We start from the raw sequence: 19,704 nt of genomic DNA, 5'->3' as shown, positions 1-19,704 counted from the left end.
CATCACTTTTCAGGAGGAATGAAGCATTATTTCAATGAGCTGTAAGGGTACCAACAAATTTGAGCACATCTGTACATAGATCATAAGTGGTGTATAGTCTAAAGCTGCAACAAACGGTTGTTTACATTGATTCACTTTTAAGAAGCTAGAACCAGATCCATTTTCGCTTAATACTTAACTTCGTGAATGAAATAATTCTTAAAAAATGTGATTAATGGATTATTTGTTTTGGCATTAATGTAGTCCAAAGACAAGCTGGGAAACGTTTTAGGTCTGGTAGCAAAAGTATTTCATAGATAATTTACTTAAATCTTTAAAATTACATCTATATTCAGTCTTAAGATGCCAAAATATGCAGCTTCTCTAACACTTTATATACACTAAGTATTTAGAAAAGGATTTATTGTGTAACTTTATTGTGTTTGTTAAGGTCCGCTGCTGCTCTATTTGCCTTCATGTCTGCTCTCTGGGTGTTGCCAACAATCTAGTCTAGGAAATGTAGGAAACCTCAAACTGTGATGAAACCAGGCAGATGTATTGTCTAAAACACAAAAAGATGTTTTTGTAATGTTTTTGCCCTGAGATTTTTGATACGAACGGCTGACCTGCATCATCCAGGCAGAACGCCTCTTCAACCCCTGTACTTAGTAGGACACAACCGTGGACAATTGTGAAAGGAAAAATTAGCAACAAAATGCTTCCCCAACAACTGGGTGTGAAACTGGATAACAGATTTGCTCCTCCCCTGCAAGACGCTGGACATCCATTTGATGGTCGGGATTGCGTTTCGTCATCACACAGCAGGGTAAGGACTAAGAGCAATTCAAAAAATAAAAAGCTACAGGGAAAGCTTACAACTGGGCCTCAAACCCTGATTGTGGGGGACTCTGCTGTAAAAGATTTAAAAAGCAGTAAAAACACCAAAATACACTGTTTCCCAAAGACATGGTGTCTGACTTGACCCAAAGAATCCCGGATATCGTGGAAGCACACCCAACTATGAAGAACGTTATATTGCATATAGGGTCACATAATGTTGTAAAGCAACAGTCTGAATTGCAGTAACTGGACTTTATGGAACTGCTGAACAAAGTCAGCTCCCTAAACACAGATGTGTTTATCAGTGGCCCTATACCGCCTGTTCAAAGAGGAGCTGAGAGATTTAGCTGACTGTTGGCACTAAACAAATGGCTTTCAACTGAATAAACTATCCATTTTCTGCAGTACATTGACAATTTTAACACTTTCTGGGACGCAAACATCTTTTTAAATTAGATGGATGTAAAGCTGTTCACCTCTAACCTACTTTACTTTCTGCCCTTCTTCTTCCCCTCCATCGTTCGACCCTTCGCACTTCTGCCAGGATGGGAGCTAACTCCTTCTCCCCAGACTGATAAGAATGCTTGTGTGCAAAATCCAGCAAGCATTAACTGATATGTATCAGGTCCAGTCTGCACACCTAGTGGCACTCATGAGTCTTTCCAGGACAAGCCTGGGCCGTGTGAATTAAATTCTTCCTCAAGTTATGTTGCGATAGGTAATATAAAAAGGATGGTGAATATGCACTTAACTGCAAACTTAGCAAATGTAGCATCCATTCCTGATCAGCTACAGCCAGTCCCCAAAAATTGAAACACACCAACACTAGCTTTACTAAACGTCAGGTCTTTGGAAGGAAAAACCTTTTTAATCAATGATTTTATTATTAATCACAATCTAGATTTTATGTTTTTAACTGAAACCTGGTTAGACCATTACAATTTCAGTTTTATGAGGGAGACTAGAGTGAATAAGAAAGGCGTTGGAGTCACCATTTTGTTTATTGACTCAGTCCACTGTACACAAATATGTTATGGAAATTTTGCTTCTTTTAAATATGTGGCTCTTCAGTTAAGGTCCTCCCCTCAAGCTATATTTATAAATATCTACAGGCCACCTAAATATTGTGCAACCTTCATTGATGACTTCATTAAACTGCTGTCTATAATCTGTAATAAATTTGATACTGTAATCATTGGGGGTGATTTTAACATTCATGTTGACAACCCCCAGGACAGAGGGACGAAAGAACTGTGTTGTTTTTGAGAACTATGGACTGACTCAGCATGTAACAGAGCCCACGCACAATAAGGGGCACACTCTGGACTTGATTGTCTCCAAGGGTCTGAATATTTCCAAGGTTGTGGTGACTGATGTTAATCTCTCCGATCATTCCTGTGTTTTCTGTAACGGCACTATCTCTGTGCCCAAAAGTGTCCAAACAAAGTTAACAAGAAAACCGTATATCACTGAAAACACCAGTGAAATATTCAATTAGCTTTACACATCCACACCCGCCCCCTCTGGGGTCTCAGTTACTGAGCTTGTAGATAATTTCAACTGTAAAATTACAAAGTACATTGATGCCATTGCTACCACTAAGGTCAAAGTTATCTCTGGTAAGAGAAGATCCCCATGGTGTCGAAAAGCTGACAAAAGGTGGCAAAAAACAAATATCCTGGTCCATTATAATACCTATAAAGAGAGACTTTGCATTCATATATTGTAACTAAGGAATGCAAGGTCTTTCTTCTCTGACATTATCGCTAGAAACAATAATAATTCACGTGCTTTGTTTGCTACTGTCGACAGGTTAACAAACCCTCCAGTACCAGTAGAATCTGATCTTTTATTTACCAAGGCCTGCAATGAATTGCCTCCTTCTTCAAAGACAAAATTCAGAAGATTAGACAAAGAGTCAGTGCCTCCATGTCAAGTACAGGATATGTGTTTTCACTTAGTTCAAGCAAAACTAGTTCCAATATGACAGAATTTCATAAAATCAACCGTGAAAACCTGGAGGACATTATACAACATCTGAAAACCCCATGTTGCGTCAATATTCTACCAATGGGTGTTTTCTAAAACGTTTCGAATTGTTTGGCTTCTGATCTTCTAAAGATTGTGAACACGTCTCTTATTTCAGGTATCTTTCCACAGGTCCTGAAAACTGCAGTAATCAAGGCACTCTTAAAAAAGAACAATCTAGACACATCACTAATGAGCAACTTTAGGCCAATATCAAACCTTCAGTTTTTGAGTAAAATCATTGAAAAAGTTGTTTTTCAACAACCCAACCATTTCTTCTCACTAAACAACAGTTTTGATACCTTTCAATTTGGTTTCCAACCACACCACAGCACTGAGACGGCTCTTGTTTAAGTCTTTAATGACATCCAGCTAAACCCAGATAGTGGCAAAATTTCAGTCTTAGTATTACTTGATCTCAGTGCTGCATTTGACACGGTCGACCATGACATCTTACTAGACCGAGTGGAAAACTGGGTTGGCGTTTCTGGCTCAGTACTAAACTGGTTTGAATCCTACTTAAAGAATAAGGACTACTTTGTGTCAATAGGTAATTATGCATGTCAGCATACAAATATGACGTGCGGAGTTCCGCAAGGCTCCATTCTGGGGCTTCTTCTGTTTACAATCTACATGCTTCAACTGGCTCAGATGATGGAAAACAACTAAATAACATTCCATTGTTATGTGGATGACACACTAATTTACATAACCTTATCGCCAGGGGACTATAGTCCAATACAAAAACTGACTAAGTGCATTGAATAAATTAACGGCTGGATGTGCCAGAACTTTCTGAAATTAAATGAAAGAAAACTGAGGTAGTTGTTTTTGGCGCAAAAGAGGAATAATTAAAAGTCTGCGCTCAGCTTCAAAACAACAATGTTAAAAACAACAGACAAAGTCAGAAATCTTGGCCACAAAGACAATAAGACAAATACAAAGTCAGTCTATTATCACCTTAAGGATATATCATGGGTTAAAGGACTTATGTGTCAACAGGATTTAGAAAAACAGCAGACTTGACTACTGTAACGGTGTCTTTACAAGTCTCCCTAAAAATAAAAATAAATCTCTCAGACAGCTGCAGTTGATTCAGAACGCTGCTGCTCAGGTCCTCACTAAGACCCAGAGAGTGGATCACATCACTCCAGTTCTGAAGTCCTTACACTGGCTTCCTGTGCCTCAAATAATTGATTTCAAAGTACTTTTGCTGGTTTATAAATCACTAAATGGTTCAGGGCCAAAATACATTTCTGATCTTCTACTACACTACAAACAACCCAGACCTCTCAGGTCATCTGGGACAAGTCTGCTTTCTGTCCCCAAAGTCAGAACCAAACAGGTGGAAGCCTGTTCACTTTCTATGCTCCACATATCTGGAACAAACTCCCAGAACACTGCAGATCCGCTGCTACTCTGTTCATTTAAATCAAGGCTGAAGACCTTTCTCTAAATGGTTATTCATTTCTTTAATGTTTATTTTCTTATGGTGCACGGTAACTTTTATTTTTGTGTTTTATATGTTTTTTTTTTTACTGTTTTTGTGTGAAGCACTGTAAATTGCCCTGTTGCTGAAATGTTCTATACAAATAAAGTTGCCTTGCCTTGTACCCACTCACCTGACATGCTGTGCCTCTCGCCACCAGGACGGGCTGGGATGGCAGTGGGGGGCTCTGGCTGGGCATCCTGTGGTTCTGACTGTGCGGCTGACAGAGGAGGTCAGCAGGGGGGGCCGGAGGTCTGGGGAAGGAGGCACGCGACCGCTCTCCCTCCTCTGTGATGATCTCCTCAATGAGGTCTGTAAAAAATAAACAATAATTTTGACAGTTTCTCAGACGGCCAATGTAACTATGGTAATGTTGGTGTAAAATGTCTGAAAACAATTATTGATTACTAATTATTATTAAAACGTCATAGCTGATTTATTAATAATCAATACTCAACAACAAAGAATAAAGGTAAGACAGCTTTATTAATACAATTTCACTTTTTCTCAGAGACGTGGGGCTGCAACTACAAAATGATCTTAGCAAAAAGGATATAAAATGCTAAAACCTTCAGATTAAATAATGAACTGTGCTGACATTACATTATAAAAGAGAAATGATAGACATTATAAATGAAGTTTCAATAAAAAAACATAACTTAATATTTATTTACTTCATGGCCTCCAACAAGTTTTTTTGTCTTTACATCTTAAACAAAGACAGCTTGGAATCAGACATTCCAATAAATGTGGAATGTCTGATGTGTACATTTATGTGTACATTTATTAGTATGTTAATATAAATATTAACATACTAATAAATGTACACATTTTTATGGAATATAACATTAACCCTGCAGGCAAAGAGGCAATCATTGACTTACACAAAAAATTCCATACATTTAATGAATGTGATTATTATTAACACTACTACATAATTAAACCGATCACAAGAAAACACGTTCCAGGGGAAAGAAATACAGTTTTGTATTTTATGTAAGCCGTTTTATTTGTTTTATGCACAGCATAAAACAATGCATGTGTTACAGCTGTGTGTGTCAACAATTTGCCTTTCTGTTTGTATACAGACAAATGATTATCTTAAAAGTAAATTATCTTCCATATCAGGAGATCTAAATGTGCATAATTGTGTTTAGCCAATTGCCAAAACATAAAACGCGTTGCTAGAAATGGTTGAGTGACAGCTGTTGCTATGGTTACAAGTATGTGCATACATATTCAAACTTGCGGTTGAGGTCTAACGTTAGATGTCTGACACTTTCCAAACAAACTGAAACTAGTTTACCGCTGAGGTGAAGCATACATCTATTATTATTATTATTATTATTAAATCCTTCAGGAACAATTTCGATAATCAAAGTAATCATTTAAGTAAGTTTGCCAAAAGATCGTGTAAACACAAATCACTGGGTTCAGCTTCTCATGTGTGAATATTTGTTGGTTTATACTTAGTAAACTCAATACCTATTGGTTTTAAACTACAATCCCAATACGTGCAAGCAATTTGCATATGCAAACTTGGGTTTTGTGGAATTGTAATTACAGTAGGCTACATTTCCTAAAACATTGTATACACTGCATAGAAAACTAAGCCTAAACGAGAAAATAATAGGTAGATTAATGAATAAGGAAAATAGGTTGCAGCCTTAAATGCAATAAATAAATTAAATACATATATAATATATAATATAATGCTTAATATTGTTGTCTTAATTATATAGTTTTGCACATCGGGGTAACCTCAGTCATCTGGTTCCCAGTGAAACGAACGAACACCACTATAAAGAAGAGGAAGAAGAACTAGCATACTAACGGTCGTCTGACTTCTCCTACTGCACGAGGTCGTCTCAGGTCACACTTTGCAATAACGCCTCACAACCCACACATGCTTGACTCGGTTTGTCTCTTAAGCAAAATGTAAAAAGCCAAAACAGGAGTTTAATACTCACCAAAGTCTGACGGTCCTCGCGTCTCTGCGGGGAAAACAGAAAGCGTCAGAATATAAAAGAAACAGCAACAACTCAGCTGTTAAATGTTAAAAAAACAGCATAAATTGGAGCAGTCACAGAGGGAGTGAGAGCCGCGGGTATGAGTGCTCCGTTCCTGGGAAAGGGTGTTGGCTGCACGGCTCTCACATCAATCACATGCCTGGTGATGATGTCAGCCCGCACCCCCCTCTTCTCTCTCTCTCTCTCTCTCTCTCACTCACACACACACACACACACACACACTTACTCACATACAAACTAAGAGTATAACGTAAAACCTACCAGAGATACCGTTGAAGACATCCATGTCTTTCATTGCATGCAAGGAGTCCTTAAAGACCATGAACTCCGCCAGCGTGTCCTTGAATTATTTCCGGTAGTCTATTCAGGGTCCGAACGTCTCTCTTTGTTGAAAAGTTACGTTAAAGACTTGTCAGGCGTCAAACTAGCTCCGAGTGTCTGTACCCACCCGTCAAATACTGACAACAGGACTTGACGCCATGTGTTGTATGATGTCTGAAGCTTAGTTTGCTTCAGTTTTGTGTTTCTGCTGCTGCCCCGCTCTGATTGGCTGGCACAGGGTGTGGAAATCCCCTGAACGTCACATCACCTCCCAGAGGGGAACCACCACATGGGGGACAGCAGGTACCATGCTAAAGCTCAAATGTTTTACTAATTTCAATATTCAATATGTTGAGCCCAAAGGGGACCGTGTATGCAAAAAAAAAGTTTTCTTTCCATTAGGTAATTGTTTTTACTGAACTTTAGTTATTTACTTAATATTTAAATGACCCCCATCGCCACACATATAATCCAGGCTAGTCAAAACCAGTTAGTCCTAGATATAGAAACTAATGTCTTAAATATTAATCCTGTTGCATCGTGTCATTATCTCGTTTCTAAAACAAACTGATGGAGAAGCGGGGATGACTGTTTTTATCATAAATATTTAGTTGTCAAACTGCGCCTATAAATTCGCTGAACATTTAGTAACTGCCCTTAAAAACAGTGACGTGACTCAGTTTATTTGACATCAACTTTTCAGACCATTTTGCTCGATGTTACGAAGCGCAACAGTGACACCTGATGGAGACACAACACGCGATTTAAAGGAAATGGAAAGCGAAAGTTGAGGTGTTTGGAGGAAGCAGTGACTTAGCAGGGACAGTTGGGAAGAAAAAAAATCATATCAGCTGCTGTGGTGTTTAAGATAAAGCACTGTTTCCTAACCTGGAAAAGTATAACCTAAATGAATAAATTAAACGGAGGTCTGAAACCAGGTTTTTAAGCCACAATCTGGAGGTTTAAATTGAATGTTAAGTCTGATTTCCAGAAGTGTTAAATTCAGTATTTTTACCATGTTATAAACGCTTACACATCAGTTTCTGGTATTTTGTGCCAGTATTGACCATTCACTAAACATTACAATTTGAATTTACAGTGTTTGATGATCATACTGAAGTACTATTTGTCCTATTAATAATAAATAAAGTACTTTTTTTTATTTCTTTGAGACTTTTCTGAGCAAAAATACACAAAAGATTTGCTTGTTTCAGCCTTTTTTATCTAATTCTTGTATGCTTCCCTCATTTTTTTTTTTTTTTTTTATTTAGTTCTGGACTTTTAGTTGAACAAAACAATTGGAAATTTCACATTGGGCTCTGGAAAAATGGTCGTTCAGTTTTCAGCCAAAACAAGCATCAGGTAACATACTTGCTATCAATAATAAAAAAATAATTTGCTGCGCTCTATAACTCATCCAATCAGGGTTAAAAGAGTGCATAGACCTAACTACATAACGATGGGCATGCTGTATAAGCACACATAAACTGTATATTCTATAAAATCAATAGAAAATGTGCAAAACTCAATGTTCCATGCAAAAATATTGTTTTTGAAATCTAGAGTGGTATGTAAAAAAATAGAGTAAAACTTTGCATATACATTTTAAATCACACTTAAATTTTACTATAAACATGAATGAATCAAAATTTAATATGTACCAATATGGAACCTTCTTTGTTTCAGGATTTACAGCACTCAAAATTAAAACAAGAGACACTGTAATTCTTCCAGCAAACACCCGACTGCCCCACTGTGTCTGTCAAGGTGATCTGGTTTGGAGCGTGAAGGTGATACTATTTGAAAATCAGACGTCCAGCTGAAGGGGTTAAATTAAAAAACTAGACTTGCAAATTAGCTATTGCTAGACAGATTTGACAACAGTATTATTAACATGACAAGCTGAGATTCTGTACAGTTTGAGGACATACAAAAAGAATGGTTCAGTGACTGAAAAAACAAAAATTAAGTCATTGACAATATTAATATATTTATATTAATACCAACAAGGCTGTTATTTTTTTAGGTTCAAGTTTAGAACATTACCATCTGTTTAAAATTGAGGGTAGTAGTCACTGTATTGTGGGTGGTATCCTGAAGGGTGGTCCATCTCGTCTCCACTCACCACCTCTCGATTTCAACCTCCTTGGTGGCTCGTGAGCTTTCCAGTTTCCTCCAGCAGTTACTCACCAGTTTCCAGGCAATCCGAAACACGGTGCTCACATGGAATGAAAAGCAAAATTCACAAGGAATCTACATAACAAAAAAAAGCTGCACTCAGCCTCATTTTTCCCCTGTATATAAAAAAAAGTAGTACAACTGCGACCAGTTCCCCCTCCCAACCTCTACGCCAAGACATTGTTACCCTCCGAAAAATCATACAGAATACAGTACATCACGTTTTGTTTTACTTCACTTGAACTGCAAAACGAGGGGGCGGGGAACAGAAATAAGAATTTACCAAGTCTACACTGAATATGATTCTCTGTGGATCCACACAGAAATCACAGGGAACAGTTGAACTGCATTTGTTTTGTAGTGGCGTCCATGACAGCTAAACGACGACTTCCCTGCCTGCCTAATTTTCACAAGTCCTCTTTGCCCCAGCCGGGCGGGCCGGGAGGCAGATAAGGGCGTGGTCCTGCTTAATCATTCTTTTTCTCCCCCTCTGGTTTGTCTGTGAGGGCGGCAGGAGCAGCATCTTCCGCTGCAGTGTTGTCCGGGACGTGGTCCACTCCGCTGGTGCCAAACTCATTGACCCTGTTGGGATCTACCCGATAGATCCAGCGCTGGTAAAGGTAGATGAAGAACACCACGTCTAAAGAGACGAAACAAGAAGTTAGTCCAGTGAGAAACAAGTATAATCGAAATGCATTAAACATTTTTCTTTGATTACAAACAGATGTAGTTATAGGAAGTCTTTAAATCCAAATCAAACTTTAGGCTTGGTCATCATGTAAAGATGTAATGTCAGTGAGCAAGCTGCAATTTGGTTTTAAATACCACGTTTGTTTGGTTTTCAGGCAATTCTGTGTTATGCACAAAGTAAGCTGCATCAGAGCTTTCAGAAAGAAAGCTCAGGAAAGGTATTAAGAGTTTCCTAGTCCTAATTACAAATAGAAAATTACAGTAGTTTCAAAACAACAACAACACACTGACCACTGCACAGACCATGAAGTTAAAGAAAACACAGTTGTGTTTAGTTTAATTAATTACACTAAAACAGCGTCATAAGTTATCTGCTAATAGCAAAGGGCATTATGGATATCAGTGATATCTGATGAGTTGACACTAGGTGTCCTAATCCAATTCGGAGGATTAATTATAACAGATGTGATGACATGGAAGGCTGATGCTGATTAATGTTGCATTGTGTTTACAGGGACTCGAACACACTGAAGCACATTGTCACTTATGGCCTGTGTTTAAGTCAAAACAGAAAGGCCAGGAATGAGGACAGTCCATCCCTTTAAACAAACTGCCACCATGCTGAGCAATGGTTTGAACCTGAAACCACCTACGGCAAAAAACAACAACAAAAAAAACACCAAGATGTTTAAGATGATTATTTAACTTCCCCCGATCTTGGTTACCTTATAAAAAAATACATCAAGATCAGGGAAGACGTACCATCTCTGAGGCATCCTATCCTGTACATCATGGGCATCTTGATGACGAAGGCAAACAGGTCATCAATAAAGGTGTTGAGAGCCTTGTAAGTGAGCATCCTCCATGGGAGGTGGGCCACAGACTTCATTTTGTAGTTGATGAATAGCTGTGGCGTCATTGTAATGAAACCTAAAAAACAGAGATGGAAAAGCAGGCACCGTTTAGGAAATATTAACAATTTTACACCAGAGGCAGTAAGCTACACAGGATGCAATGGGACTGAAGTCTATTAATACAAAGCACATTAGCAGAGGCTATTGGGAATTGGATATGCAATCATGATGCAAGTGTGAAAACATTAGCTGTATGCACGTCCACTTAGAGACAGGATAAATAAGAGAGACAATTATAATTATCAGTTAAATCTCTGGCCTCTATATAGATTTACATAAACAGGAGCAAAACCCGTTTGACACAATGTGCTAGCGTTAAATCAATAATACATTAAAAAAAAATAGTTCCAGGAATAAAGTTAAAAATTAGTATACAAGAGATGATTTTGATTTTCTTTTGCAAATACTTTACTTTAGATTATAATCTTAAAGTAACTATACGTAACTAATTTTTCATCTGATGATCACAAATACTGAACTGTAACATCAAACAAGACCAACAGGAAAAAGAACTCTATTTTTAAATAGTTTTTTTTCTGCAATTTGCATCAAAATAAAAAGTCCCTACAAAACAAAAAGCACACACACGACCAAATGAGAAGTAGTGGAGTATATAAATGCTACAGGTATACTTACCAAAGGTTAGCAAGAATCCATAGAGCATGCTGAGTACCCATGAGTACCAGCCTTTGTGCTCTACGTACAATAAACTGTAGACCGCATAGCAGCCAAACAGAGGGTAGAGCAGCCAAGACAGGTACTTGAAGGCCATCTGTTCACAGTTTACAAGAAGAAAGGTTTTGTCAGAAACAGTATAAAGACATTGACTTATCAAAGCAAATCAATTAATATTTCATACGAGACATGCTTGTGATATTTTATTCATTCCAACAGAGAAGTGTGTTTGGGTATTTTATAGTTTTTTATTACGAAACACTTAACAGTCTAGAGCTCAAGGAACTATCAGACGTCCATAGAAGAGAAACAGAGTTGGTCATCCGTTATAAAATATATTGACCTCTAAAAGGATTTTTGTGTGAATGAGTGCTGCAGTTAAGTATTGGTTTAACTTACATCGTCATAGATTTTGGTTGAAGACTGCACATATGTTGACTTGTCTTTGAATACCAATCTCGGCAACACCCCTGCGATTTTGTTCTCTCGGTCAAGCTAGAGAAAGACAAACATAGGTGGTTACTGGAATATGGTAATAACAGCACAACAGGAAGAATGAATATATGGATACAATGGGTTAGCAGTTGGATTAACAAAAAGGGGAAGATAGAAAACATGCTAGACTTATTATCATCAAATGTAATCTACAGGCCAGTCGAGTAGAGGAGTGTGCTGGTTTCCATTCAAACCAAACATTCTCTCAACTATTCACTGGTTAACACATCTACTGGTAACTCCCAATGTTCTGGTTGAATAATCTTCAACCATAAGTAAAAATAAGATGCATTAGATGCTGAAATCTATATAAAATGTTTTGAGAACGATATTTTTTTCAGAATATCTATGGAGTTTTATTAAATACTGTTAAACAATATTGTGCAAATAGGCTTGACTTACTTTGACGTCCATGACCTTGGTGATTTTCCACAGGTCAATAAGAAGGCCGATGAAGACGCTGACCTGCACCACAAAGTTAGTTTCATTGTCCAGGATGTACAGCAGCACCACCAGAGACTGAAAGACTCCAAATATGATGGAGCGCACGGAGAGGCCTTCGAGAGACTGCCTGCTGTTCCAGAACTGGATATCTGAGGACGAGATTAAGATCAAGTTAAAGCTGAGGCGTAGACGGATATTGTGAAATCTATTTTACAATTAAATCCTCAACAACACAGACCGGCTGTTGTGATCTTACCATTCTTGAAGGCAAGAAACTCGAAGATGCTGTGCACGATGGAGACAACGATGGTGATTCCCAGCAGGTACGGGTTGGTTTCCAAAAGGGCCACCTATACAGAGAGGGTGTTTTTAGTCTAAAAGTTACAACCTTCAATGATTTATTTTCACAGTATTACAAACTGCTTTCAGTGTTTTGGGACAGTTGAGATGTAAGTAAAGATGTGGTGTTACTTCATATATCATACAAGATACTCCGATAGAAAGTAATGTACTGCTCAGGAGTTAAAATGTCTGTTGTAAAGATGCACCTGCCTCATAGTAACTCTTTATATGAACAAAGAACACTTCTTTTTTCAATGTAAACCCAAAATGACAGCAGTTATTCTCCAGTGTACCATAATATAAAGATCTAAATTAGAAGCCATTATTATTGCAACTAAACATCCTGTACAGGAAGTCAAACCCTTTGGTTCTATCAAAGAACCAAAAACACTTCCACATCATCTATTATATTCCTGACTGACGACGTCTTACCTTGACAGAGTCTTGGTCTTCGTCGGACTGCTCGTAGGTGTCCTCGGGTAGGAAGTTCCACGGTGAACGTGCATTTTGGGCAGCGTACAGCTGCCAACGCCACAAGGACAGTGGGCAGTAGGCGAGGCGCAGTGGGAGGGTTTTCAGGGTATCATTGATGGGATAGTAGTCCTTTTGAAGGTTCCAGTAGTCATTGAAGTACACGATGGGATAGTAGTCGCCACTTACTGCATCAAACTTAACATCTAGTGATAGAGGAGTGAAAATGTCAAAGATGGATTGACACAAAAAGAACTAAGAAAAGCAACCCTTTTAAAACGTACAGCCCCACGTATGTACAGTTAGTAGCAAAGAAGTGAGTGGGAGGAACTTACGTTGGTCTAGAGGAGGGGGTACAGAGCCTTTGACCCAGGCGGTGTGGTCATCCACCATGTTGATGGTGAGGTTGGGGTGCCAATGAGAGATAATCTCCACTGGGCCGTGGCTCTCTGCTCGCTGTGAGGAAACATTTGAGTTGACATGTCAGTGGTGAGCTGCATCACCAAATGTGAAAAGCATCTTGTCTTAGCTTTGAAACTATTATTTCTATTGATGATTGGTCTCGCATTGCCAGACTTATCTCCGCAGCGCTGTGGAGTGAGGTCTGGCTCTACCACACAGTAGTGTGCGTGTGTATTTTGTAAATCCCCACCAATCTGGTCCAATTTTATGAAACAAACTTGCCATTTTCAGCGAGTAGCTTTAAGTGGAGAGTTCATTCAAATTCCAGTGCATCCATATCAGACTGTTTCTCATGGCCAACTAACACAACAGACTAACACAAAAAAAGCGCCGCAGCACCTTCATTTCCTGAGGATACTCGGGGGGGGAAAACAACATGAATGTGAAGCTGCTGCTGTCCTTTTACAGATTCATCACAGAGAGTATGCTTTTATACTGCATCGGTCTTCCGCTGCAGACAAAAAGGCTCTGCAGAGAATTATCAAGATAGCAGAAAAAAGAAAAGAAAAATCATTGGTTGCCCACTCCCTGTCAGATATTGCACTCAGCCGCACTCTGTCAAGAGCCAAGAACGTCATCAAGGCCAATACTCATCCTGGCCACCAGCTGTTTCCATTGTTACCCTCTGGCAGGAGTTATAGAATTAATACAAAACCGCACTACCAGATTTAAAAATAGCTTCTTCCCAACTGTAGTTAGACAAACCAAGTCGGTCATTCACTGTCACCTCCTGGACTTCGATACTTGCCCTTCCCTGATCATTGCTTTTTTATTGTTTATATGTTCTGTAAAGATTATTTATTGTATGCAACCAGTGGAGTAGCGCTTCTAATTCTGCTGTATTGTAAAGTACTATGACAGTAAAGGCATTCACTTCAATAGTTCAAAACTTGTTGTCACTTCCCAAAGCTAACAGAGATTGAAAACAGCAGAAAATTATCCTGGAAATGTACAGCCATTGATCCAGATACAGCCTTTCCCATGATAAGCCACAACAGGTGTTTCTGCAGGATTTATATGGAAATCAATGTCATAAAAGGAACATAACAGTGTCCAACAGATTGACCAGTACTGATTCTAGGGATGATATTGATATTATGGAGTTTTCCCCAAAAAATAAGCATCTGATAATACAAACAATAGTAACTTATGTTTACATTTAAAAAATCAATCTTGATTAGTTCGTGTGACAAAGACGAACACAGTAGAAAAATGAACTTATGTAGTGGTGACACCATTTCTAAATAACCTCAAACCTAGTTTGGCATTTCTTTGCTGTAATTTCTTGTTACTCAAGAGCTGACATACATACTGAGACTGAAATTTCTCCAACCATTTCCTGTGACATACTGGCCTGGCCAACTTATTGGTCTAGTTCTACAGTATACAAAATAGTAATTAATAAGTAAAACAAAAATGTATCAACCTTGATTATTTCAGGATCTACTTCCGTCTCTCCTGTTAGCAGATTCTTGGTCTTCATAAACTTTCTTCGCTTGAATTTATTAAGCACTGAAAGGGTAAACAAATACAGGTTAACACTTCAAAATTCAAAAAATATCTATTATTACAACTTTTGTTTATAGTTTACAATCTGTGTTTTCCACATGTGCTTACTTCGTGTTGTATGAACTGTTGCCAGTCTGCGATACTGCCCCTTGCGTTTGGGGTCTGGGTGGAATCCAGTTTTAGTGAAGTAGACGTGCATGTAAAGGGAACCGTTGTGTTGCACTTCCTGGAGGAACACACCAAACAGGAGGTGGTATTAGAGTTTCAGACGAATACACATCTACATCCTTAATGTGTCAAGTTCATTACTCACTCCTTTTCCCTGTGCTTCACAAACATCTACCCAATATCCTGAAATACCTGTTCCCTCTCACCATCCATCTGTTGCTACCTCTTTCTCAAGCTGCATCTCTCTCACTTTGCACCCCCTCTTTATCCTCAGTCATTCTCACCTCTGGGATGTCCAACTCCTTATATTGCTCGTAACAGCCGTCCCCGTTCTCCCCGACGGTCCAGTCTCCATAGACCAGGTCCCTCTGGAACCAAAACAGGGCTTCTGTGTTGTTGAAGTCAGAGAACACCTCCTCCTGGGACAAGTACACGTACAGGTCCTGCAAGCATAGTGAGAAAATAAAAAAGGTGTTTATGATATTACAAAGTAAGTAATTTGGTTTGGTGTCAGAATGCTTCAGGGGAAAACAGTGTGAAGGGTGTTTAAGAATGCTTCAATTAAATAAAAAAGAAATAACAGCAGGCCATGCAGGCCACGGACAGCGGCGACAGGTGTAATACCATGAGGGTGTCCTTGGGGAACAGGTTCCTGCTGGGTACTCTGGGGGCCCCGGCTGGCGTGTTGGGGTCTGGAGTGGACGGCCCTCGACGGAACCAGCTACTAATCGCCCAGATTATGAAGATTCTGGAGAAACAAGTGAAACGGTGTCGGAGGACAAGAAAATTTAGTAAATACGGAAGAAAAGATTTAAAGATGGAGGGAAAACAGATAAATAATGACAAAATATAAAAAGGAGAGCAATATAGGGGATGGGTTATATTTAATAATCCATCTCATCACCTATACACATTACACACACCCCCCCCATCATCATATAACATCATATCCTACTTCACTCTACATTCATAGAAGGAGGCTTTTTCTTGCATCATAAATCAGTAAGGTCAAAATAGTACAATTCAAAACAAAGAAAACATTACAAAATGTTTTAAAACATCAAGAACTGACATGTTTGTTTTCCGTTTTTTAATCAGTCTAACCTACAATACCCTATATAATAAGTTAAAGTGATACAAAAAAGATCAGTTCCTGATATGTTAAAACAAAATAAAAAGTAAAAGAGCAGATGGACAGGCAACACAACAGGATGTGGAGCAGATTGCTCTTCAGCTGAGCTGTGGCTCTACATAAAGCTTTCATTAGGATTTTGACACCAGCATAATATACCCATCATGTACTTAGTTAATTATTACATCCATTCTATCAGAGTTAGCTTTTATCTGTGGGCTTGTTCTCGTCTTGTAAAGAGAAAATGGAAGCCTGCCAGATTAAAAGACAAAAAAGAAAAGCTCACCTGAAGAGGACTCCTTTAATGACCTGCCATGCGTTAGGTGCTGGCTGCTGTTGCTGAGGCTGTGCATTTTCAGCTGTCTGCACAGCCTCGCCGTCTGTTGTTGCAGCAGTCCCATTGCTACTCACCTACAACCATACAAACACACGGGCAGTGGAGTTAAAGCAAGTCACAATGATGGTGCAGCAATGGAAGAATGTAATCAAACGAGAACAGCTTCTCACCGGCAGTAAAAAAAAGGAGCCGCTCGTGTTTAGGGCTGCAACCAACAATTATTTTCATAGCCGATTAATCTGATGATGATTTTCTCGATGAATCGGTTTGTGTTTTGGTCAGTAAAATGGTGAAAAATGTAGATGAGTGTCATCCAAAGCCCAAGATGATGCCCTTTAATGTCTTGTTTCGCACACAACTCAAAAGAATTGGAGTGTGCTGTCAGAGGAGTGAAGAAACCGGAAAATAAATTAAATTTAGAAACGGGAATCAGAGAATACATCCTTTTTCTTAAAGCAGTGATCAAAATGGCAATTAATTCAATAGTTGTAGTAACTAAATCGATTCATCTTTGCAGCTCTACTCGTGTTCTCACTGTACTTTACTGAAGCCCAAAGTGGTGATATAACAATACAGTTTAATCTATAGGGGACTGATTCAAACTCAATCTAGAGTCAGAACTCTTTGATGACCTCACATAAAAAAAAATTAACTACAGTAGCTTGCGAAAGTATTCGGCCCCCTTGAACTTTTTGACCTTTTGCCACATTTCAGGCTTCAAACAAAGATATAAAACTATTTTTTTTTGTAAAGAATCAACCAAAAGTGGGACCTAATTATGAAGTGGAACAAAATGTATTAGACATTTCAAACCTTTTTAACAAATAAAAAACTGAAGAATTGGGCGTGCAAAATGTATTCAGCCCCTTTACTTATAGTGCAGCAAACTCTCTCCAGACGTTCAGCGAGGATCTCTGAATGATCCAATGTTGTCCTAAATGACTGATGGTGATAAATAGAATCCACCTGTGTGTAATCAAGTCTCCGTATTAATGCACCTGCTCTGTGATAGTCTCAGAGGTCGTTTAAAGCGCAGAGAGCATCATGAAGACCAAGGAACACACCAGGCAGGTCCGGGATACTGTTGTGGAGAAGTTTAAAGCCGGATTTGGATACAAAAAGATTTCCCAAGCTTTAAATATCCCAAGGAGCAATGCACAAGCGATAATATTGAATTGGAAGGAGTATCAGACCACTGCAAACCTACAAAGACCCGGCCGTCCCTCTAAACTTTCAGCTCATACAAGGAGAAGATCAGAGATGATGGATGGAGCCAAATACAACACCATTCTGGAAGAAAAACCTGATGGAGTCTGCAAAAGACCTGAGAGTGGGACGGAGATTTGTCTTCCAACAAGACAATAATCCAAAACATATGCGATATCTACAATGGAATGGTTCATACCAAACATTTTCTAACTCCAGCTTCTCAATATGAGGATTTGCTGTTTTTCAATTTGTAATTGTATATTGAATATGTTCTGGTCAGACAAAATAACAATTTGAATCCATAACTTGGGGCTCTGGAAAACTGAGACGGGCATTGTAGTTTATTTCTGACGTTTCACAGACCTTTTATATAGGGCTGGGCTATATATTAGTAGTATTATATTGTTATTTTGATTTGACACTAGATATTATCTTAGATATCATATTGTAAATGGCTTATAAATTGTCTTTTCCTGGTTTTAAAGGCTGCATTACAGTAAATTGATGTCATTATCTGTGTTACCAGACTGTTCTTGCTCTTCTATCATTTTTAAGTTTACCCACATAGGTCATCATATCTACATTAGTGATGAATATCTAAAATCTCATTGTAAAAATGTTTTATTAAAGCACAAATTTCCGCCATTGAGGTGTTGGGACAAGAATATCGCAATTTCTGATCTTATCAAGCCCTACTTTTATATTTATATAATATAAATATATACTGTAGTGACCATGATCTTTTGACCTTATAAAGCCTATGCAAGTATCACCATGCATATTAGCATATTTAAAATCAGTCAAATATATCATAAGTTTGCTTTGTCACCCCCCCACCCCAAACAAGGCCACATTCTATTTAAGTGACACAATGCACAAGCCAAGTCATAAGACCCATTCACTATCTAAACATGTAATCTCCCGCTCCATTGTCACCAACACAATGAACACCCAAGGTTGGCTCTAGAAACAAACACTTGAGGCAAAAATGCTTTCCGCTCACTACGTTATTAAGGTGCCACAAAGGCAAAGAAATTACTGGGAATGTGGAAATGTTAATGTTTATGAGAAACCGGTGACTGGTACCATCAAAAACTAAATTTAAAGGCCATGAAGTGGCTCCGAATGGAGCTTTTGATCCTCCCTGCCATGTCCTGTTTTGTTAAATAGAAGCAATTCTATTATCAGAGACGTGGTTCGGTCGCCTCGAGGGATCAGCGTAATAACCATTTCACAGACAGATCACCAACATGCTCAACAAGATAACAGGGTTATCAGTTCCAGCTCAAGATAATAATTTACAATATACACTATACACACACTGAACAAGGATTAACAAGTAACAGATGGTGCACATTTACACACTCTGAACAAAGATTAACAATTAACGGATGGCAGAGAGTAAATACTTCACACCCGATGTGTGTGTCTGACACAAGGGCCAATACAACAAATTAGTCTTTTACAGATGTGGAGATTGGTCTGGAAATGTTTATTACACATGGGGACAGTATCTCCTACAAGAAGAAGAGGAAGTTAATATGCAATATTAGGCATATAAATAAGGCTATAGAAAGGCCTCTCTGTTGAAAGTGTGTCAGTTTCTAATGGCCAATCAGGCTTTCCTTTATTGCTACATTGCCTATTTGCCAACATTAAAGATGGTGTTAGGGCTGAAATTCTTAGTCGACTTAGGCTGAATCTCATTTCTCTGTCTTACCCCTATCTCTTACCCCTTCCCCTCGTTTTTGCGCGTTCACGCGGGACTTAAATGATTTTGTCAACTACTAGATTACTTGTTTTAAACGGCAGACCTGTAAAACCGAGTTTCTCCACAAAAAATCATGCTGGTCCAGCGCTGGCAGCCCACTCACTCTGACATCACATTTGTGCATGAATAGGTCCTGAACGTGTGTGTGTGTGTGCGCGAGCACGCACACACACACGCGTGTGTGTATATATATGTGTGTATATATACATATACACACACA

The 19,704-nt window shown here is 38.7% G+C and overlaps 1 protein-coding gene across 1 annotated transcript in view; it reads right to left on the bottom strand.

The window, feature by feature from the left end:
* Positions 1-19,704, bottom strand: part of clptm1 (CLPTM1 regulator of GABA type A receptor forward trafficking) — a 29,948-nt gene that overhangs the window by 8,061 nt on the left and 2,183 nt on the right. Inside the window, exons 2-14 of the mRNA XM_034867612.1 lie at positions 16,454-16,578; positions 15,660-15,783; positions 15,320-15,478; positions 14,976-15,093; positions 14,785-14,870; positions 13,232-13,352; positions 12,858-13,102; positions 12,340-12,433; positions 12,042-12,232; positions 11,544-11,639; positions 11,106-11,241; positions 10,318-10,485; positions 9,383-9,505 (exon numbers count right to left, since the gene is read on the bottom strand). Coding sequence (XP_034723503.1) covers positions 9,383-9,505; positions 10,318-10,485; positions 11,106-11,241; positions 11,544-11,639; positions 12,042-12,232; positions 12,340-12,433; positions 12,858-13,102; positions 13,232-13,352; positions 14,785-14,870; positions 14,976-15,093; positions 15,320-15,478; positions 15,660-15,783; positions 16,454-16,578 — 1,786 coding nt within the window. The remainder of the gene's footprint in view (positions 1-9,382; positions 9,506-10,317; positions 10,486-11,105; positions 11,242-11,543; positions 11,640-12,041; positions 12,233-12,339; positions 12,434-12,857; positions 13,103-13,231; positions 13,353-14,784; positions 14,871-14,975; positions 15,094-15,319; positions 15,479-15,659; positions 15,784-16,453; positions 16,579-19,704) is intronic.

This window comes from Etheostoma cragini, chromosome 3 (assembly GCF_013103735.1).
Source record: "Etheostoma cragini isolate CJK2018 chromosome 3, CSU_Ecrag_1.0, whole genome shotgun sequence".
In the NCBI taxonomy this organism is placed as follows: Eukaryota; Metazoa; Chordata; class Actinopteri; order Perciformes; family Percidae; genus Etheostoma; species Etheostoma cragini.
Note: the sequence above shows the minus strand (reverse complement) of the source record. Positions and strands in the feature narration are given on the sequence as shown.